The sequence below is a fragment of the Fundulus heteroclitus genome, unplaced genomic scaffold, assembly GCF_011125445.2.
Source record: "Fundulus heteroclitus isolate FHET01 unplaced genomic scaffold, MU-UCD_Fhet_4.1 scaffold_95, whole genome shotgun sequence".
In the NCBI taxonomy this organism is placed as follows: domain Eukaryota; kingdom Metazoa; phylum Chordata; class Actinopteri; order Cyprinodontiformes; family Fundulidae; genus Fundulus; species Fundulus heteroclitus.
Window position 1 is genome coordinate 755,805 of NW_023397417.1, and position 24,103 is coordinate 779,907.

Genomic DNA, 24,103 nt, shown 5'->3' on the forward strand with positions numbered 1-24,103 from the left:
CAAGAAACAAACAGCACTACTTTGATATATTTTTACTCAGGTGGAAATGAAAAGCAGTCATCCAGTAGATTACTTAAAAACAAAATGTATTTGGTAAAACGTTCCTCAAGTACAGGGTAACTGAACACATCTGAATCATTTTTTTAAATGATGTAGTTAGCCTAACAAAAGCACAAAGTAAGGTTAGTAAAATGAATAGGACAAAGTAACTCATTTGGGAAAAGGAAACACCCATTTACAAATGTATTTTTGTCACTAATCAATACTTACAGTAGCTATTACAGTATGTGTTCATGTATGTGGTGTGTATGAGAACATTTTAAAGTTTTTCCTGTCATGATTCATTCTCTTTACTGTATGTTCACTTGACCTCCAAATTGTACAGCAGGCTCCGCAGGTAGAGATGTTATGTGCAAACAAAAAAAATCACTTTAAAATCAACTGTGAGGATATTTGTCCATTTCTGTTGTTTTTTGAGTTGAAACATATTCGGTTACCTCCAGTTATTCAGTAAAGTAGCTGGAGGTAAGTAAAACAGCATAGATTGTAAGTAAGAGTGGATTTACTTCCAAATATTAATCACCCTAAAGTTAAAAGTGTGGCACACTAAAACTAATCCTAGTATTTTTTTTTTTTTCAAAAGTTTACTCAAGTAAACGTAACTGGTTATATTGGAGAGGCTTTGTATGTAAATCATAGGAAGAGACCGTTCAGTATGCTTCCTTCTAATTTCATGCTAATTTTCATCCTAATCTTTGTTGTCTCACTTCTCCCATAAATTTTTATATTTGTTTTTACTCTTTGATATACTGAAGTTTGTCTATCAATACTGTGTAACAAATGCGTTTGGTGAACCCGATATTGAGCCGATACTCACACAAGAACTGAAACCACCACAGCGGCTAAGCAAATGTGAGATAATGAGACGATCTGGCAGCGAGTGAGTGAGTGCGGCAGGTATATGGAGGCTGGGGAACAGGTGAGCAGTGCGAGAACTGATTAGAGGCAGCTAAGTTTATTGTAAGAGGTGTAGATGTTCAGGTAGGCAGCACAAGCGAAACACGGTGGTGATTACTGAGGCAAGCAGAACACCATTCCAGGGTTCTCATTTAAAAAACTTTGCATAAAATCCATACTAAAAGTGTACGCATGGCAAGAAAAATTTAGATTCAAACCAGATAAAAACCACGTGCATGCACACCCAGCACATAATTTCCTTTTATAAATCGCAGCTGTACCTGAACGTTTGTTTACCAGGTTCCGCCTCATGTTCTGTCCTCTACACGCCCAGATTCCACCATAAATGTTCAATGCAAAGCATGTCATGAATGTTAATGTGTTTTAAACATGGATCAGCTGATCTTTTTCTTATCATGGTGACATGGCAACTACAGAGAAAAGCAAAGAAACTTTGGGAGGGAGCGAGGCCAGGAGGAATGAGAGGTTACCTCAATAGATAAAATTAAGCAAAAAAAAAAACACACATAAGGTGCACTACATGAATGTGAGTAGTAAGCACACTGGGATTTGGAGAGTGGCCTTTCAGAGGGGAGGGAGGTGTAGCCACTTTCCCCTTTATGTTACACCAAAATGCAACACTCTCAGTCTAAAGCTGCATCTTGGCCAGTCATCATCCTTGGCCAGGAAATATTTGATCCCTAAAGTGTATCTATTAAAGTATTTGCCACACACCTTTGTCACAATAATCTGTTAATCTGTGGTACACGCCATCTGATGATCAGCGGGGAGAGAAATGTGATGTTAGACGATCTCGAAGAAATGCTGTGCTGACTTTTGCTTAAAATTTAGGATGTCTTACAGGATTTATTTTATTTTATTGAAAGTGTCATATATATGAGTATATGGGTCACCAGTGCAAGCATGATCTATGACTGAAGTTTGATATGGAGTGAAACTGCATTTTAGAGGATTCATGATGCAGTTTGGCTGTAATTCACCACTTTACCTTCAGCATCGCCAATGTCCCTCTAAAATGAGCGTACGGCTGGGTAGGAGTTGCCGTGAGTGTTAGAGAAATGTGAATGTAATAATTTTATTTTTATTAAGTTACAGGCATTTAGTCTGTTTAAAGAGCTGGCTTGCAGGAATGTTCTAATGTTTTAATTTCACACAGGAAGAACAGATGCTTTTCCCAGATGAGGAATGTATTGCTGTGTGTGGTAATCCTACACCTCTTTATGTGCCAAACCCCATGTTATAAACCCCCCTGTCCCTTCTTTGAAGCTGATAATTAAGACAATGAGAAAGATGTGGCTCGGGGCAGATGAGCCAAACTTTCAGGGAGTGCAGTTATTCACTTAGCTGGTCTGCCCTCTTCTGCAGAACAGTCTAAACTTGTGTTTTTGTGGTTTTCTTTGTAGGATAATAAAGGGTTAATTAAAGATAGCCCTATTAGTGAGGACTGCACTTTTTTTTTTATAGATCTTTTTAGATTTTTGTGTGGACCACATTATGCCGATGAATCACTAGTGAGAGCAGAGCAGGACACAGAAACCCCAGGAACAACTGAAACAGGCAACGCACACAAGCACTAGCAAAGCATACTGGTGAGGACAGGCAAGCACAGGGCCATGGTATAACAGGCTGTGCAACACAATAGCTGGAAGGCAGTAAGATGCAAGCAGTAAGAAGAGAAGAAAGACGTTTTTGCCGGAAGTAGTTCAGTGAGGCAGGTATGCATGTATACCTGCATATATATATATATATATATATATATATATATATATATATATATATATATATATATATATATATATATATATATATGTTTCTCTGCTTATATATTGACAGAGTACCAGGTGGAATGACTTGATGATAATTAGTGGCAGCAGCACAGGTGGAGCTGATTTTATGGTACTGAGTGTGGCTGGGAGGTGACTGAGATGGACTGGTGAATGATCAATCAGTCAAAAAGGAAAAACATAAACAAAATCCCAAATCATCAAAATGGGTGAATGCTTTTCTTCATTGAGCTGAATGTTTTTACTGTTAATTATTATTATTATTAGAATTTTTTTTTTTGCTTCCTTTACTTCTTGATTTTATATGTTGTTTCACATGTAATGCAAGTTGACTGCCCTGACAGATTATCAGACAGCACCTAGAAAATATATCAAAAATCCTGGAAACTCTGTCTCTTTGACAATCATGATTCACATCAGCTCTGTGATGATCAAGGTCAGAATGGAGCAGGAAAAGGACGGGACCAGCTTGCAAAAATCAAGACATGACAATCGTGAAATCAAATATGCTCATCAGATCATTGCTAGTATCTTTTAACACAATAAAGGATAGAGTCTAAAATAAGTGTGCATTTTTTGAGCTTTAAAACAACTTATGAAATCAGTTCCTTGGTTGAAATTAATACTTTTTTTAAAGCAATGAAAAAACACACAAGATATTGGATAATGGTGCCAACTCAAGTCAGTGCAAGCAACCTACTGAAAGGATATGCAAATATGGCTTGTTTAAAAGGAAGTGAAGCGCCTCTCCTAGTCAGAGGAACAAAGAGCTCCCATCAGTTTGGCTTCAGCATCAACCATGTTCTCTGTAGCTCTGATACTGCTGCTGACATCTAAATTCTGTGAGGAGCTTTACACTCATTCAAACCGAACATTACATTAGATGCCATGGAGCCAAGAAAATATGATAGTTTCAAATTGTTTTGTATATATATATATATATATATATATATATATATATATATATATATATATATATATATATATATATATATATATGCAACAAGTATGGATGTTTCGTATGTTGCCCTTTGCATTAATGATGCTCATCAAAATGTTGATTTATGTTTCCACAGGTGTGTACTGCATCGATCTCATCCAGCCAGACTCTAAAGTTGTGCAGCCTGGAGAGTCTTTGACCATCACCTGCCGCATATCTGGTTATTCTTTGACTGACGATGACTATGCAACAGGTTGGATCAGACATTGTAAAGGAAAACCAATGGAATGGATTTTCCATATGTGGGGTACATCGGGCTTAGTCCAGAATAATGCTCTGAAGAACAAGTTCAGCTACAGCAGAGACACTTCTGCTGGAACAGTAACAATAACAGGACAGAGTCTGCAGCCTGAAGACACAGCTGTTTATTACTGTGTGAGATGCAGCGCACAGTGATACAAACTACAGTAAAGCCTGTACAAAAACTAAGCAGTCAAACTTAGGGTTGATTACAATATAACCAAACTACTCCAAAACCTTGGCTTAGTTTAGGAATGTATGTTAGCTTAATGATTAAATGAAGTGAACTTAGAAATGTTAAATGCTCAAACATCCATTTCTACTTCCTTTCACCTTCATTTCAGCTAACTTTGATGTTGCAGATACTCTTTCTCTGAATATATCATATTGCAGGTTTCCACTCCTTTTATGTTGGTTACAAAAGAAAAGAAAACATAGAAAAAAAAGGAAAATAAAAAGTAAAAACATTTATAGTTATGGTTTCCAAAAATACAAGTTCAGTTGCAAGAGCTTTCAGATATGTTTCACAAAAAAATCTGGATTTATCATTTTTTCTAGACTAATATAAACATGTATTTTGAAACTGTGGAATATACAGCTGGAGCTTATAAGATGAAAGGATGCAATTATTGTTGGCATCTAATCTTCATAATTTTACATTTTCAAAAGCTTTTTTAGTTGTTTTCTCCTATAGCTGTGACGAACCGAAACTGGACCCAAGATTCAACCAGGACAAGTCAGTGACGTTTTAAGTAACGTTTTATTTACAAGCGTGAGCACGGCAACTCGGAGCGCTTCCGCCCGCGCTAAGACTGGAAACCCCTGGGGACAGAGACACAGGTTAGTGATCTGTGGAAGCTGCATTTCACCGTGCAAGAGCTAGATCACTAACCTTATTAAGAGGGAATGCTGAGCGCCGGCTATAGCTGAAGAGCGGAGTAGGAGGCAGCGGTCCGAGAGATGGTGGGGATTTTCCGGGTTCGTGGTCCAAGGGCAGTCCGAGGTCGGAGTCGAGAAGGCAGAGGTCCAGCGGCGGTACAGAGGGGCAATCCAAGGGCAAGGTAAGGTCCGGTCCGGGTCCGATAACAGGCTGGATGCAGAGGTACACAGGGGTTAGGCTGGCTCAGTTACTCACGGGCAGAAAGGGTCGGGCACACAGGCAGGCAGTCCAGGCTTGGCAGAGACAGGGGTCCAGAGGCAGATCCGATCCGGTTTCCAGAAGGGCAGTCAGAGTCAGAATGGGGTCCGAATTCCAGGCAGGCAGTGTCGGAAGAGGATCAGGCAGACTCGGTAACAGAAGGCAGAACACAGGTCGGGAAACAGGCAGGCAGATTAAAGTTCAAAGAATGCTGGATAGGTCTTACCGGGATGGCTAGAAAGACAATCTGGCACTGGTGGCAGGTCTGTTGGCAGATTTTATGCTGTTGAGAACAGGTGGACCTGGTGAAGGATGATTGCATGCAGGGTGTAGTGGAGCAGGTGTGCTGAGTTCAGGATCAGACCAGCACCAGTGCCAAGATCATTACAATAGCATAATTACAGATAATGCATAATGTCACATTAAGACCTCTAAATAGCTCAAAATAAAAATAAATAAATAACAATAAAAAAAACAACTATGTTTCTTTCAGAAAGAAGCAACAGAGAACAACGCAAACGAGCAGTAGAAATGAACAGAAATGTTCATTTTGGACTCAAATTTTATTTCAGTGGCATTTAATGTTTTGGTTTTATTGAAGTTAGATAAAAAAAAATACATGGACAGCATTCCTAATCCACTCCTACGTGAGAATTATTATATATTCACCTCCTATCTGCCATAAAAAGAAATCATGGAAGTATGGAGCTGGAGGATAACCATATGTTTTTATGAGTTTACATGTTTTGTGTTGATCTCTTCCTGCTCTTTGTTGGTGTCTACACTGCTATAATCTACATTTGAATTGTTAGTGAAGTTGATTGCTGTAATCAGTAATACTGTCATTAACTGATGTTGGTGAACCCAAAATTCAGCTGCACACAGAGTCACGATTTAGGAGTTTTATTTGTAAGGTTGAATTGTGGCAGGAGAAATGGATGAGCAGTACCAGACTTGAGCAAGTAAATAATGGCAGCAGGAACCGGAGACTGAGGAGGAGAAGGAAGTCAACGGGAGAAGCCTAAAGCTGAGCAAATCTAGCGGTGAGAACCAGGGAACCACCAGGGCAGGCAGGGCAGGCAGAGCAGGCAGAGCAGACGTTAGAGCTGCGTGGAAAATGGTAGCCCAGCAGCAAGGAGACACAGGCACTTGGTAGGAAAAACTGAGGGCGACCGAGGCAGAACGAGAGTGAGGAGACGTTCCGGTGGAGATGAGCTGACTGAGGAGGGTTTATGTAGGCTGGTGGACAGGTGGTCCACCTGCCTACATAAGTTCAACTTAATTAGGAGCAACAGGTGGAAGTGATCTATGGTGGAATGATGGCTAGAGGTATACTGGGCTGATTGAATGGTGAAAAAGTCCAGAAAATGTCCAAAGTGAAAACAAGCAAAACTTAAACCATGACAAACAAGTATTTACATCTACTATTCTCAGTCAATGAAAGCTGGTCCACTGTTTCCAGAGAGAACAATAATATTCAAGAGTATCTACAGACAGTTTGAAAGCTGAGCATTTGGCTATCTGTTATTGTGCACAAGGAGTCACAGTGATACAGAAAGTAGTTACACTTATCAAAAAAAATGGTTGAGTGCATGAAGACCATAAGCCAACACAGAGGGTGCCATAAGAGCATTAAATCATATGGAATAGTTTGCTGTAATGGAAAATAAGTTCCAATGTTTTTTTACAAGGCACTCTTAATGTTTTTGAGCTGTGTAATGTTTCTCTGTATGAATTCAAACACAAACTGATTTACATGTAATGGCAACATTAGCTACAAGTGTTTCAAGTGCTAAAATTGCATTAAGGTGAATGACCTGTGAAAAACATACATTTTTGTCCTTAATAATAATAATGTGTTTACTGTTCCTAAACTTTTTTTATCCCTTTTTGACAGCTATAGACTGGCTAAATGTTTGACAAATTCCTGCTCAAAGGTGATACTTTTATGGGCTTTTAATGTAGTAATAACCTTCATAATTCACCCTTCAGAAGGATAATTTCACATTTTGTTCATTTCCACAATGTGCCATTTGATTCTTCTCAGTTGAGGGTTCCTGTAGCTTTAACATATTTTGATGTTTTTTTTTTTTTTAGTTTGAGAAGAGTGACTAGTTATAATCACTCAAATAAATTCAGTTTATTTAATATACTGCTAATTCACAAGTAATCTCAAGAAACTTTACAACATCAAATCTGTCAAATCAGATAGATTGGTTAAAAAGTTTTCTATCTAAGGAAACCCAGTAGATTGCTTCGAGTCATTGATTTGCAGCATTCATTCCTCCTTGATGAGCACACAGCTTGCATTGTATCATTCACTTTATACCAGTCCCTCATTCTGAATATGCATGTAGCGACAGTGGAGAAGAACACTACTGTTTAACAGGAACAAATTTCCAGCAGAACCAGACACTTGACTGGTGATCATTGGTGATGGTGGTATTTTTCATTATGTGATATCTAATCAAACTTTCACATGGATCTGCTTTTTAAACCAAAATATTGTTTTTCACTTTCAAAATGATTTAATTCATTATTTTATTGTATTTCTAATGTTATTAATAATGCTATTTGTTTACAATTTATTTATAGCATGTATTAACACTGCACATTGGGCAGAGCACAGTAGAAAGACATTTTTTCGGAGTTAGAGGCCTACAAAACCTCCTAACCCTGTGGCCTAATAGTAGGTTATGGTGGTGACATGGTTGATTTGATCCCCTGCTGCCATGTTATCTTTTTTTATCCCCCTTGTAAACACTCTATGGGGAGGAGCATACAAATTGTTTCTCCTTCATAAACAGACCTTCAGTCATGGCTGTAATAGCATCAGAAGAAGAAGAAGAAAAGACAGGGCTTCACCAATATATCACTCTCAGCTATAGTGCTCAGTATTCTACTTAAAGATACAAGAATGGCCTGGGGTTTATTTTTTTTACTTACAATTCAAGGTAAAATGCCATTTTTTTATTTTTTATAAAAAAAAAAAAAAAAAAAACTTGTCACGTTAACCTGGGTAATATATATATATATATATATATATATATATATATATATATATATATATATATATATGTGAGTGTGTTTGTGTATTTTTATATTTTTCTTTTTTTTTCTTACAGGTGTTTGGAGTGAGATCAAACTGCAGCAGCCTCCCTCTGAAGTAAAACAACCAGGAGAAACTGTGAGGATTTCCTGTATTACATCAGGTTACACGATGACAAGCAACGCCATGAACTGGATAAGACAGAAACCTGGGAAAGGTCTTGAGTGGATTGGCAGGATAAACACTGCAACAACTGTTGCTACGTATGCCAGCTCTTTTCAGAGCCGTTTTAGCTTCACTCAGGATGTTTCCAGCAGCACACAGTACCTGCAGATCACCAGCCTCACAACAGAGGACTCTGCTGTTTACTTCTGTGCTCGACTCCACAGTGTCTGAAGGTAGTGAAGCAGCTGCACAAAAACTTCAATAAACAAGTTTCTGGAGTCACAGTGATGTTTGTGGTTTGTGGTTTTACTTAACAATGCTAGTGTTAACACTACTGTGATTCTTTTAGCATTCGATTCAATTCAGTTATATTTATATCGTGACAATTCACAACACATGTCATCTCAAGACACTTACAAAGTCAAATTCAATCAAATCAGACAACTTAGTGAAAAAGTTTCCTATCTAAGGAAACAAAGCAGATTGCATCAAGTCTTAAAAGCAGCATTCACTCCTCATGAAAGAGCGTAGAGCCACAGTGGACAGTCGTCTGCATTGTCGATGGCTTTGCAGCAATCCCTCGCACCGAGGATGGATGAAGCAACAGTGGAGAGGAAAACTCCCCTTTAACAGGAAGGAAGACCTCCAGCAGAACCAGGCTCTGTGTCTACTGCCATCTAAATTGACCGACTAGAAGTTAGAGAAGACAGAGCAGACACACTAGAAACACAGAAGCACACTTTGTTCCAGGAATCCTTTCCATGTTACTGTATATGCTAATAGTGGATGATCTGCTTCCCCTGGATGATGTCACAGCTAACGGAACGGCAAACGAGGTGTACCTACTATGAAGGGGAAAAAAAGAGAGGACAAAATGTTAAAAGTTGTAAATAACAAAAAAAAATGCAAAATTGTTGAGCAGTAGGAGAACTCAGCAGAGAGAAATAAATAGATATGTATCTCCTCCAGCAGCCTAAAACTATAGCAGCATTACCAAACTCAGGATAACCTAAGCCACTATATAAGCTTTATCAAAAAGGAAAGTTTTAAGCCTGGTCTTTAAAATAGACAGGGTGTCTTCCTCACAAACCACATCTGGGAGTTGGTTGCACAGGAGAAGAATATGATAACTAAAGGATCTGCCTCCCATTCTACTTTTATAGACTCTAGGAACCACCAGCAGACCTGAAGTCTGAGAGCAAAGTGCTCTGTTAAGAAAATATGGGTAATCAGATCTTTGATATATGATGGGGCTTGATAGTTAAGCGCTTTAGATGTGAGAAGGATGATTTTAAATTCTACTCTTGATTTAACAGGAAGCCAATGATGGTGATGGTGATGGTTCATCAGAACTATTGCAGCAGCATTCAAAACACATACATTCATACTGAATAATTTAAAATATTATTAAAAAGTAAATTTATTCCAGAAACTTAATTACATACAGACAGATGTTTTAAAGCCTTTTTATGTTAATATTAGTGTTGCGCCGATGCCATTTTTTGGCCCCGATACCCGATACCTGGCTGTGCAGTATTAGCCGATACCGATTCCATACCGATACCATCTGTTTGATATTGATGTGTGAGTATATATATGAAGAACTGCATACTACTTGGATGTAAAATAATTGCCATCATTGCTTTGTCAAACTGCTACCTTTGTAAAGCAGGAAAAAGACTAATACAAAGTGAATCCAGTAGAGCTAGTGAGTGTCGGGAGAGAGAAAGCTGCATTCAAGCGACATACAAACATCAAAATGATATTGGTGCCCTATTTGTTGGTACTCGGCGATACCGATACCACCATTTTAGTGCGATATCGGGGCCCTGGCTTATACTGGTATCGGCGCAACACTAGTTGTTATTAATAATTGGCAGCTTATAACAAATGAAAACATGAGATTTAAGGTTTTCTTTTAATAATCTGAACCTGAAGAAATAATTTGCATGTCAATATGAAAATTACACCTTTCAAAAAAAGAGTATTAGAAAAAAACAGCTGTGAGATGAATTTGATTACATGGGGGGAATACAGAGCTGGATCAGAGAAAGTTCTTTGCCCTGTATTAAGAGCAGATGTTAGTCTGCCATTTCTGTGAGGAGTTCTTGCAAAACTTCCCACTATATAAAGAGAGATTAAATGATTAAAAGGGAAACTTTGGAGTGTTATTTTTGTCATCATGTACACAGATTTTAACTAAAAGCTCATAATTTAAGATGGTCTTTACCAAGCGAATGCTTTGTTACATTGAGCTAAACTGCCACTGATTTTTATATATGTTTTGCTTCCTTTTACTGGTTTGATATGATAATTAATGTGTAATGTTAGTTAACTGAGCTGGAGATAGGCACCAACACCCCTTGCGACCCCAATAGGGATAGACGTATAGGAAATGGATGGATGGTTAGTTAACTGTCTTGACAACTGATCAAACAGCACATGGACAAGTGCAAAAGTCTGGAAACTCAGTCAGTTTGAGGCTTGTGATCCATGTCATCAATTCCATGATAACGTGGGTCGAAAGACTCAGAGCGACTGCGATGATCAAGGAAAGACAGTATCAGGAAAAGTTCAGAACAAAAAGATCAAGACATGACAATGTTGAAATCTAATATTCTGATGGGATCACTGCTAACATCTCATAACACAACAATAGACATATTAAAATAGCTAAATGTGCATTTTATGAGCATAAAAACAACTTCTGAAATCAGTTCCTTGATTGAAAATAATACTTTCTAAAGCAATGGCCAGTATTGAACAGAGGTGTTGAATAATGGCACAAATGGCCGTCAGTACAAGCAACCTACTAACAAGATATGCAAATTGAGCTTGTTTAAAAGGAAGTGAAGCATCTGTGTCAGTCAGAGGAACAAAGAGCTCTCCCGTCAGTTCACCTTCAGTATCAACCATGTTCTCTGTAGCTCTGATACTGCTGCTGACAGCTGGATCCGGTAAGGAGATTTTTACTGATTCAAACCAAACATTACATTGGATGCTATGGAGCCAAGAAGGGCTCATAGTTTCAAAATGTGCTTTTTTTTAAAAAATACAATAATTATGACTCTTCCCTGGCTTCATATGATGTCCTTCATATTCATCTGATGCTGATAAAAATGTTTACTTATGTCTCTACAGGTGTGTACTGTATCAATCTCATCCAGCCAGACTCTAAAGTTGTGCAGCCTGGACAATCTCTGACCATCACCTGCCAGGTCTCTGGTTATTCTTTGACTGATAGCAGCTATGCAACAGGTTGGATCAGACACCGTCAAGGAAAACCAATAGAATGGATTTTACATACGTATAGTAGTGGGACCACAAGGCAGAGTGATGCTCTGAAGAACAAGTTTAGCGGCAGCAGAGACACTTCTGCTGGAACAGTAACAATAACAGGACAGAGTCTGCAGCCTGAAGACACAGCTGTTTATTACTGTGTGAGATACAGCGCACAGTGATGCAAACCACAGACAAGCCTGTACAAAAACTAAGCAGCCAGTCAGACATATGCTTTACTACAATCCAACCAGACTGGCACAATCCTGACTTTAATAGTTCATGTTTGCTGAAGTAAAAGTAAACTCTGAAATACTACAAGTTAAATGCTTAAACATCTTTATAGACTTGCATTTGGCCTCCTCTCCAGCCTGCTGTGATTTTTCAGAGACTCATATTGCAGATTTTCCCTGTTTTATGCTGGTTACAAAAATGACAAAATAAAAACATAAAAGGAAACATATATTGCATAAATAAAAATGCCTTATAGTTACAGTTTTAATTTTTGTACATGTCAAACTCATTATAAAAGGAAGGCTGATGAACCAAATATTATGCACTGAAATATTGACACTGACACTTGTAACTGAACAAACAGGCGTTTTGAAATTTTAGAAAATACTACTCGTTGTCATCCTAATTGCCACCATGTTTTGTTTAATAGGTGTAATCTTATTTTTTTCCCCCACTATAACATAAATACAGTGTATGATGTGACATTTAAAGCTCTAAATAGCTTGAAAACCATTGAATACTATGTTGAAGCCCAAAGTAATTATGTAAGTTCCATTTTTTGTCTTTAGAAAGCAAGCTATAGACAACAAAGGAAACATTGATTGAAATCAACAGCAGACTTCATCTGGGATTTAAATGTTATTTTAGTGGTATTTCATGTTTCTATTGAAGTTAGAAATATGTACATGAACAGCACTCATAATCCACCCCTAAATGGGAATTTTTATATATTCATTTGCAGTGGCGGCTGGTGAAAAAAAATCTTGGTGGGGCTGGCCAAAAGATCTCCCTGCCTAACCCAGTACATGCCATCAAATTAAAAGTCGGAAAATTACTACGATTCCACAATAAGCATTTAATTCCCTTCTCAGAATCAGCAGCTTACAGATACATTCAACCATTTACAGCTATATTAGGTCTTATTTTGGAAAGGAACAGTATTTAATACAACACTAAAATTCACTATTTGTCACCAAAGTAGGCATACACCATACTGTACTGTCATTATCTTCAGCCAAACAATCATAATAACACAATGGGTTTCACAACACAACAGAAACACAACAGAATTTCAAAATATAAAAAAAAAATGATCAGCTGACAAAATTATGTACCTGATACAATGTTCACAGTACCGTCCAAAATCCTTTCAACATATAGCCCAATATTCAAACTCACTTACCACATGACAAAATGTGTGTGTCTCTCTCTGTCGTTGTCGCCGTAATCTCTACGTCACTGCCTCACTGACTGCTAGCTACATTACTTTATGTTAAAACGGTTGCCATATACCTATATCACTGTGCAGCAAGGGTTATGATTCATTTTGGCGATGCTGATTGGCCAAATATTTATACATTTTCCCTAGCAACATTATACAATTGGTTATTTCGCTACACTTGTGGGGCTCCTTGAGTGACAGCCCTACAAGAGAAATGCTACGTTCTCTCGGTGGAAATGTACTGTTAAATGAGAGTCAGTTGGTAGAGTCAATTAGTAGAAGTGTTTTAATAATTCATATTACATGTAGCCACATACTATTAATTAAAAACTGACATTAATGATACTTTTGAAATCTAAATACATTTTGACTTTTTCCCCTCCACATCTAGGGAGGGCAGCGCCCGAGCACCCCCTATGGGCCAGCCGCCACTGTTCATTTGGCATATTAGTTTATATTCTGTGAACCACTTAACAATAAAGAATGTGTATTTTTTTTGGCAAACTTTCCAACTTTTCTGTTAAGCCCTGTTAGATGGAGAATGCTTCATTGTAAGTAAATTCATAGGTAAACTTGGTCACCTTCCGTCTGGATTAAGGGCATGTTGGTTTCATAAGTCAACATGTGTTTTTTTATTGCTCCGTTCCAGTAATGAAACTGACAGGGGACCCATGAATTCAATTGTACAGAGACGGCAATTTAAAACATTTGTTGAAAAGATTTGCTGGCGGGAACCAGAAAACCTCTGGAAGCTCTCACAAGAAACAACTGCACAAAGAAGAGACAGGTTAGCGTTTGTGAGGGAAACAATGAGCCATGTAGAATTCAGTAGAAAAGCCAACAAAATTCTCAGAGGCTGGGAGGGGGCATTGGCTCTGCTCGTTGTTTCTGTGACTTCGTTCAGATCCCAAGGCAAACAGAAGAGACTGTGGACATGTCGCCACGGGTAAGAGTGGTAATGTCAGCGTTTAACTCTGCAGAGGTGACGAAGGCAGAGACGTGAACGGAGAATCTGTGATCAAGCCACTGGCCACACATAGAGAAAGGAGGCAAGAGCAAGCAAATCTGGGGATAAGGCTCAAGCGAGGTTCAGGAGACAGGCGCTTGGTCGAGATCCAGATAACAGAAACTGATGAGGAGTCAAACAGGGGCAAAACAAGACAGGGAAATCCAAGACACAGAACAAAGTTGAGATCTTGCCAAGGCAAGCAATGAAGAATGCTGGACATCTACTGACCTGAATTGGACTGTGTTAAACTAGAATATAAAGGCAGGCGAACAGGTGTAGGTGCTTAACTTAATGAGCTGCTACCATAGGATCACAGGTACTGTAAATAAAATAAAGTTAATTAACATGGAGCAGGGGAGTGACAGACAGCTGGCCAGGATCAACAGTTCCTGCTTCTAACAGCTGTAGGGGAGTTCCTACTGAGTTATCGCAGTTAAAAATTATTCTTAAAACAGGTCTTCATAATTTCTAATAAATTGAAATTGACGATTAAAAGGCTTACTCAGTGACAAGCTGATACAAGTAACTTCTATGAAGCCGGGTTGGCCCCTTATTATTAGATGTCAGGTCTCTAATTCTCATACCAACTACTGGAGACACTGGATCAGACCAGTGATCCACTGCAGAGAAAAGAATAGAGGGGATTTGGAAAGCAGTTGAATCCTGTACAAACTGTAAAGATTAATGCAAAACTAATTCCAGCATTTCTACTTTCTACTTTTCCAGCAACACAGTGACTGAATCAAAAGAATCTTGAGCCTGAAGACTGCTGTGTATTACTGTATGAAAGAGTCACACGGACAAGAAGCAAAACTGTACAAAAAACCTCTTAGTAGCCCTTGTTGTACTAGTAAGCCACCAGAGGAGGAGCTGTCAGACCACAAATAATATGACTCCAATTTGCAGTACCAAGGAAAACCTGTTTATTTAGCATTTGCAAACATAGAAACAGAAACTTCTCATACTTAACTGTACACATGCACCACAAGGTTAAAGGATTATCCTATGAAAACAGTGACTTTAAATTTTCAGCAGAGTGGACTGATTTGAAAAGAAAGGTTATCAAAACAGTTTATGTTAGCAGGGATATTTGTTAGAAAAACATAAAGATTCCCTTTGATTACTCCTATTTAATGCATTCAATACAAATTCTTTAGTTTTGGGCAGCAACACCGGTTTATCTGGAGTTTGGAGTAGCTCTATTGTCTGAATTAGTGATAGCGTGATGTAAATTTTGTGATTGAGATTGAGCATGTTGAAGAAGGAACAGGCACTACCCCACTGAGAAAATATGTGAGCAGACAGATCTTTCTGAGCCCAAAGCTAGGCTACATGAGCATGCTGAATGGTCAGTTAGTGACGAGCCACCAAGATTGATTGACAGATGGTGTCACATCAATTCTTTAAAACATATCTGTTCATGTTAGTGGAATATTATTTGTGTGGTTAAACAAAATCCACCAAAATTTAAACCTCTATATACTCAGATGTAGTTTCAGAATTTACAACTTCAGCTCCTTGGTGTCATCTGATCATGTTAGTAAGCACATGGTGAATACAATTGTTTTTTAGTTGCTAAAAGGGCAGTGGTTTTGAAGTATTGATGAATCCTGACCCACATTGGTTGAATAAAAAGAATATCAAAACACCGTTTCTAAATGAAGTCAGTGCAAACCACCTGATTCTCAACAATATGCAATTGTAGCTTGTTTAAATGAAAGCAAAACGCCTCTCCTAGTCAGAGGAACAAAGAGCTCCCATCAGTTCACCTTCAGCATCAACCATGTTCTCTGTAGCTCTGATACTGCTGCTTACAGCTGGATCATGTGAGGAGCTTTTTACTGATTCAAACCAAACATTACCTTTGAAACAGACAGTTTCAACATCTTACTTTGTTAATGATCATCTTTGTTTCCACAGGTGTTCACTGTATTGACCTCATCCAGCCAGACTCTGAAGTTGTGCAGCCTGGGCAATCTCTGACCATCACCTGCCGGGTCTCTGGTTATTCTGTGAGTGATGACAGCTATGCAACAGGTTGGATCAGACATCGTCAAGGAAAACCAATGGAGTGGATTTTTGATATGTGGGGTGGAGGGAGCTTCTACCAAAATGATGCTCTGAAGAACAAGTTCAGCTACAGCAGAGACACTTCTGCTGGAGCAGTAACAATAACAGGACAGAGTCTGCAGCCTGAAGACACAGCTGTTTATTAGTGTGTGAGACGCCCCACAGAGATACAAACCACTGTAAAGCCTTACAAAAACTAAGCAGCCAGTAGACAGACAGGCATCATTATAATGTAACCACACTGACTACTGCCCAGCCTCCTTCTGACCTCAACAACAACATGTTTGCTGAAGTAAAAGTAAACTGAAATATACTGCTCATAAAAAATAAAGAGAATACTAAAATAACACATCCTGGATTGGAGTGGATGAACTTTTTTATTAAATACTATGTTTTTTACATAGTTGTATGTGCTGACAACAAAATCACACAAAGATGATCAATGAAATCAAATTTATTTGAGCCACACCTAAAATTTAAGTGGAAATACACACTACATGTGGATCCAACTTTGATGTAATGTCCTTTAAACAAGTCAAAACAAGGCTCAGTAGCGTGTAGGGCCTCATGTTCCTCTATGACCTCCCTACAACGCCTGGACATGCTCCTGATGAGGTGGCGGATGGTCTCCTGAGGGATCTCCTCCCAGTATTGGACTAACGCATTCACCAACTCCTGGACAGTCTGTGGTGCAACGTGGCATTGGTGGATGGTGCGAAACACGATGTCCCAGATGTGCTCAGTTGGATTCAGGTCTATGGGCCAGTCCATAGCACCAATGCCTTCGTCTTGCAGGAACTGCTGACACACTCAAGCCACATGAGGTCTAGCATTGTCTTGCATTAGGAGGAACCCAGGCCCATCTGCACCAGCATATGGTCTCATAATGGGTTAGAGGATCTCATCTCTGTACCTAATGGCAGACTACCTCTGACGAGCACAAGGATGGCGATGCAGCCCCACCCCCAAGTAAATGCCACCCCACACCATTACTGAACCACTGCCAAACCTGCCATGCTGGAGGATGTTGCAGGCAACAGAACGTTCTCCACGGCGTCTCCAGACTCTATCACTTCTGTCACACGTGCTCAGTGTGAACCTGCTTTCATCTGTGAGCATTCTTGCCAGACTCTTCTATGCAAATAACAATAGTTACTCCTTCTTTTACCATTTTATTGCATACACTGGGAAGTTTGGGAAAAGGTTCATCTAAAAAAATTTGAATATTATCAAAAAGTTTACTTCAATTACTCATTTCAAAAACTTGAACTCATTCAATTTAATTACAAATAAAGTTGTTTAACTTTATTTGGAGATTTTAAGGAAGCCTTGGTGGCTTTAATAATGGCCTTCAGCTCCTGGGCATTGATGGCTCTGTTGTCTCTCATCTCTTCTTGACAATGCCCCAAAGACTCTCTTGGATTTAGGTCAGACCAGTTTGCTGGCTAATAAAGCATTGTGACACTATGGTTTATCAAACAAGGTAATGCTACTTTTAGCATTGTTGTAGGGTGTCACGGCCTCCAAGAGAGTAAATTAGCATCTTCCTAAAGCTTGTCAACAGAGGGAAGCTTAAAGTGCTTTAAATTGTCCTGGTAGGCAGCTTCACAATGAAGTTCAAGCAAGTTGTCTTCAGTGCCTCTACACTCTCCCTCCAGACTACAGGATCTTGGTTCCTCGATAAAATACTGAATGTATTATAATCTAGACAGATTAATTCAGACCACTGAACAATAGTCATGTTATCTTTTTCCTTAGCCTTAATAAGATGATATTGACGTTTTTAATCTGGTTCAGAAACGGCATAAGTGAAGGGAATACAATAGTTTTAGGCAATGTCCAAGATACATAATCAATTAGTAAATAAAAAAAAATTAAGTGGGTTAGAAATCTTTTTTTTTACAGGATAGCAATGCCAGTTCAGTTAGTAGCAGTACTGATGCAATAGCTCCCGCTGGTATGGAGGTGGTGAAAGTAGTGCAATAAGGAGCCAGAGGAAGGAACCTGCAGGTACCTTGTAATAACAAAAACACCTGCAGGTTCTAAGGTTATGATGGTGGTGGCGTGGCCTGAGATAGTATGAAATTCCTAGCCTAAATTATTGCCCTTGCCTGTTGGTTATAAAAAAAATGCAACGCTCGGAGTCTAAAGCTGCATCTTGGATAGTCATCATCCTTGGCCAACAAATATTTGATCTCTGAAGTGTATTTGAACATTTACAGCAAATAAAGTAATTGTCACACACCTTGTCTCAATAATCTGTTAATCTGTGGTACACGCCACCCTGGTGATCATTGGGGAGAGGAATGTGATGGTAGAAAACCCTGATAAAATGTTGTGCTGACTTTTATTTCAGAATAAAGATAGTTTATGGATTTTTTTTTTTTATTGAAAGATTCTCATATAGTTGTGTCACCAGCGCAAGCATGAATAACACTCGGGTTTTGAATGCTTATGAGGAAGTTGATCTATGATTAATGTCTGATATGGAGTGAAACTGAACATTTGGGAGGAATCATGATACAGTTTGGCTGCAATTCACCACTTTACCATCTGCGTCGCCAATTTCCCCCGTCTCCAAAATCAGCGTACCACTGGGTCTGAGTTGCCGTTAGGAAAGCATATTTTGCTGTCAAGTTTTTTAAATTTATTTTTATATAGATCCCAACCTTTGTGTGGAAGGTGCCGTACACATTTAAGGTCCCATTTTGTGCGTATGCAAGCTTTATAAACGAGACCCCAGGAATTTACCAGAATAGCAAGCAGAGACACACTTGACCAGATGATGCCAACGAAACCCCAGTGAGGGCAGAGTGAGACACAGAAACCCCAGGAACAACTTGAAACAGGCGGTGCGCAGAAGTATTAGTAAAGCATACTAGTGAGGGCAGGCAAGCACAGGTCCATGGGATCAACAGGCTGAGCGACACAATAATCGGGAGGAGTGGTGGCTGGGAGGTGACTGAGATGAACATGGAGTGGAGAATGATCAATCAGTCCAAAAAAGAAATAAACAAAAACCCAAATTATCACTGTGGTGACCAGGAGCATTTAAAATATTCCTGGTCTCAATGGGTGAATGCATGTAATGCAAGTTGACTGCTCTGACAGATTATCAAACAACACCTACACAATATATAAAAAATCCTGGAAACTCTGCCCTTTTGAGAATTGTGATACACATCAGCTCTGTGATGATCAATGTCAGACAGGAGCAGGAAAAGGACGGGACCAGGTTGTAAAAATCATGACATGATAATGGTGAAATCAAATATTCTCTTCAGAGCACTACTTGTATCTCATAACACATTAATTAATAGAGTCTAAAATAAGTGTGCATTTTATGAGCTCAAGAACAACTTATGAAATCAGTTACTTTGTTAAAAGTACAAAGCAATGAAGTCTTAAGAACTCACAAGCTATTGAATAATGGTGCCAACTCAATTTAATGCAAGCAACCTACTGAAAGGATATGCAAACATGACTTTTTTAAAAGGAAGTGATGCGCCTCTCCTAGTCAGAGGAACAAAGAGCTCCCATCAGTTTAGCTTCAGCATCAACCATGTTCTTTGTAGCTCTGATACTGCTGCTGACAGCTGGATCCTGTGAGTAGTTTTTACTGATTCAAACCAAAAAATACATCTGACACAATGGTAATTTCCAACTTACATTGGTAATGATTATCTTTGTTTCTATAGGTGTGTACTGTATTGATCCCATCCAGCCAGACTCTGAGGTTTTGCAGCCTGGACAGTCTCTGACCATCACCTGCCGGGTCTCTGGTTATTCTTTGACTGATGACAGCTATGCAACAGGTTGGATCAGACATCGTCAAGAAAAAACAATGGAATGGATTTTCTATATGTGGGGTACTTCGGGCTTACGCCAGAATGATGCTCTGAAGAACAAGTTCACCTACAGCAGAGACACTTCTGCTGGAACAGTAACAATAACAGGACAGAGTCTGCAGCCTGAAGACACAGCTGTTTATTACTGTGTGAGATACAGCACAGTGATACAAACCACAGTAAAGCCTGTACAAAACTAAGCAGCCAGTAGTCAGACTTAGGGTTCATTACAACATAACCAGTCTACTTCAAAGCCTCCACTGAGTTTAGGAATGTATGTTAGCTCAATAATTAAATTAAGTGAACTTTCAAATGTTAAATGCTCAAACATCCATATAATCTTCATTTCATCTTCACCTACATCATATTGTAGGTTTCCACTCTTTTTATGTTGGTTACAAAAAAAACAAGAAATAATAAACAATAAAAACATTTTAGAGACACTAAAGCTTTCATAGATATGATTCACAGAAAATCTGGATTTATCATAGGCAAAAACAACCAGGAGTGGGAATTATTATATATTCACCTCCAAGCTGCCATAAAAAACATGGAAGTATGGAGCTGGAGGGTTAATCATATGTTGGTTTTATGAGTCTAGATGTTTTGTGTTGATCTCTCCCTGCTCTTATCATCTGTAGGTGAGCTCCTACTCAGTTTTCCCATGTATTTATTAAAAATTTTAAAAATTTCTTCATCAATTCTATCAAATTGCAGTTGGCAGCTAATAAGCTTAAACATTCAACAATTGATAGAAGCGGCTTCTGTGAATGTGCAGCCCTGTCAGCCTCTGATTGTTAACCGTCAGGTCTCATTTTCTGTTACCTAATACTGGACACACTGGATCAGGCTGCAGAGAAAAGAATGGAGAGGATTTAGAGAGCAGTCGAATCCTTTATATACAACAAAGATTAATGCAAAAAATTCCAGGATTTCTACAGTTCTTTCCAGCAAAACAATGACTGAATGAACAGAATCTGCAGGCTGAAAATTCTGCTGTGTATTACTGGATGAGAGTGTCACATAAATAAGAAGCAGAGCTGTACAAAAACCTCTCACTAGCACCTGTCATACTTGTAAGCTACCAGAGGAGGAGCTGTCAGACCACAAATCATATGACACCAATATGCTGTATCAATGGAAACCTGTTTATTTAGTGTTTACCAACAAACACAAACGCAACTTCCTTAGGTTTTCTTACCAGCACTGGTTTATATGTAATCTTGAGTATCTCTATTGCCTGAATGATTCACAGGTCAGAGACAAAGTGGCATAACAAAAAGTATTTCTCTGAATGCAGATGACATGAAATAATTTGATGGAATACGTGTGATTTCAGATTGATCATTTTGGAGGATAGTGTTGAAGAAGGAGCAGGAAAAAACACTACCCTACCAAGTTAAGATGCCGACAGATCTTTCTGAGGCTAAAGCCATGCTACATGAACAGTATATGTCATAAAATCTACAGAAATATCAATGTTTCACTAAATGTGAAGAGGAGTTATTGCAAAATTTCAATGTGACTCATGATAAAACAGAATAGAACAAAGGGAAAATGTTGTTAACAACATACGTGTAGAGTATCAGTATTGTTTTTTTATCATCAGGTACAAAATTCCACACATATAAATATGATTATTTATGGCTAATCTGTTTACAATAGTTGAATGCTACTGCCATGGACTAATATTGATACTTCTTAAAACGTTTTTGTTAGATCGTTTGACTAAGGGTCAAACTACATGAATAAAAAATCTCTGAAAACTCATCTTAAGTTTTAAGATTTGCACTTTCAGTTTATTGATGACATCTGATCATTTTAGCAGATTGGGAATAAAATCACTTTTCAGCAACTAAAATGGCAGAGGGTTATCAACCATTGATAAATCCTGACATACATTGGTTGGTAAAAAAGAATATCAAAACAAATCTGTTCTGAAATCAAGACTGAAATTGTCAACAGTAAGAGGTCTTTGGTTGCTGTTGGGAGTCACATTGTTTTTGATTTAGCCATGTCTAACAGATTCATTAAAAGTACATTGGGGTCAACCAAAGTTTGCTTTTATGTAAAGTAATGGAATGGATATGGTCATATTAAACATGACAAAATGTAAAAAGAAGAGTTAAACAACATGTGGAGGCCCATTTTTTTAAAAAAATATTCTTCAGTTGTAGTAAAAGGCGAAACAAAATCAGTGACTGCCCATAGACATGGACAGTGAATCAGGACAGGTAGATTTTGTGAAAAATTATTTTAAAAATACAGTACTTTTATTGCAGACGTGACAGAAAATCAATGACAAAAAGTTAATAATTTATCACAAAAATGGCACCATTTTCAGAGGGGTTAAAATTATTTTGTAACTCCGCCAGCTGGTCAGGACTGTCAATTACTCTATTTTCAGGTACAATTACCTCTAATGTGTTATTTGTGTTAGCAGGAAGAGCATAATCGATACCTTGGTTTTCTATTCCAGAAAGCATTATATCACTCAACTCTGGTTGTGTAAGCATGCCTGTATGCCGTAATGCAAATGGAACAAAAAGTAAGTAGGACTTACACGATGATGGCTCCATTACTGCACAAATTCATGGGCGGATTGTTGAATTCGCTGTAGACACACATAATGTAAGGCCCAAATGTGGGCATCAATTGTGGAATCCAGGATACCTGTCTCCTTCATGTATTGGAAAAGTTGTTTGTAAAAATCAGACACTACTCTGTACATGTCCATGACATACACATCATTTGAAATGCAAGTAATTGTTCTCTGGAAAGCTCATACCTGTGTGTGTAAGCAAACATGTTGAAATTAAATTGTGAAAAAAATTGGCATACTGTAAAGAAGCAACCATGCAAATGACCTTAAGTATATATCCTCATTTGTCATTTCTGGCAACCGTGGAGGACCAACTTTGACATAATTAAAAATAAATACAGAAATAACTGCATGCTCAATAATTAAATGAGCATACAAAAAAGGAAAAATACATAAAACAAATAAATACATGTTAAGCATTGATGAAATTTATACAATAACACATTTAAAATTATCAGGATGCACCTACACGGAAAAAAACAAACAAACATGTACGTGCATCTTCTCAGTTGTTTCAAAGTAAGTTCATGAACAATAACAAACAGTGTTGGTGTTTCTGGTGATGAACAGCTTTGGGAGTGAATATTCAGCTGTTTCTATCTCTATCTCTTATAGCTTAATAAAACAACGTAATTAAAATGTACTTCTTCTCCTGTTTCTGGCAGGAAACTAGAGGGGGAGGGTCTAAGCCAACCCTTACTCTTATAAAACTCTGTAATCAGTTAGTTGACTGAGTATTAGTTGACATTGAGAGGTTAAAACATATTTAAGACAAAATTTAAAGACCTTTAATTCATATTTTTTAGGATGGAGAAAACAATTATCTGGAGTTTGCTGACAGTAATATGTATTCACGGTGAGAATTATATATGGATTTGAATATTAATGTATTAATTTAAGAATTATTAACTAAAAACGTTGATCTTACAGGAGTCTTCAGTGAGATCAAACTGGAACAGTCTGCTTCTGTGGCGAAGAGACCTGGAGAGACAGTGAAGATGTCTTGTATAACTTCTGGTTTTGACATGACAGAGTACTACATGCACTGGATACGACAAAAACCAGGGAGAGCTCTGGAATGGATTGGGAGAATGGATGCTGGTAAAAACTCAGCAATCTATGGAAGTTCCTTCCAAAGTGGTTTCATCATGACTGAAAATGTCCCCAGCAGCACTCAGTACCTTGAGATCAGCAGCCTGACAGCAGAAGATTCTGCTGCTTACTTCTGTGCTTGAAGAGACACAGTGACTGAAAGCAGCTGAGCAGCTGTACAAAAACCTCTACAGACAAGAAACAATGAGTTCACAGAGACATCTGATATCTGTCAAATGACTCTTGACTTTGTAAATGCATAAACATTTATATGTTATAATCTGGGAGATTGTTTTATCTGACTACCTAACCCTTTCGCATTGGGACTGACGGCTAAAGAACGTTTTCTGAAATCAGTTCCTTGGTTGAAAATGTACTTTTCTACAGCACTGA

General features: G+C 38.3%; 1 protein-coding gene and 1 gene segment (V, D, J or C); both read left to right on the plus strand.

The window, feature by feature from the left end:
* The window catches only part of LOC118562518, a gene marked incomplete in the record, with an annotated part of 354,708 nt that overhangs the window by 153,611 nt on the left and 176,994 nt on the right, over nucleotides 1–24,103 (plus strand).
* LOC118562485 lies at nucleotides 15,849–16,314 on the plus strand. The segment is given in 2 exon segments: nucleotides 15,849–15,924; nucleotides 16,019–16,314. Coding segments are annotated over 2 exon segments (339 nt in total).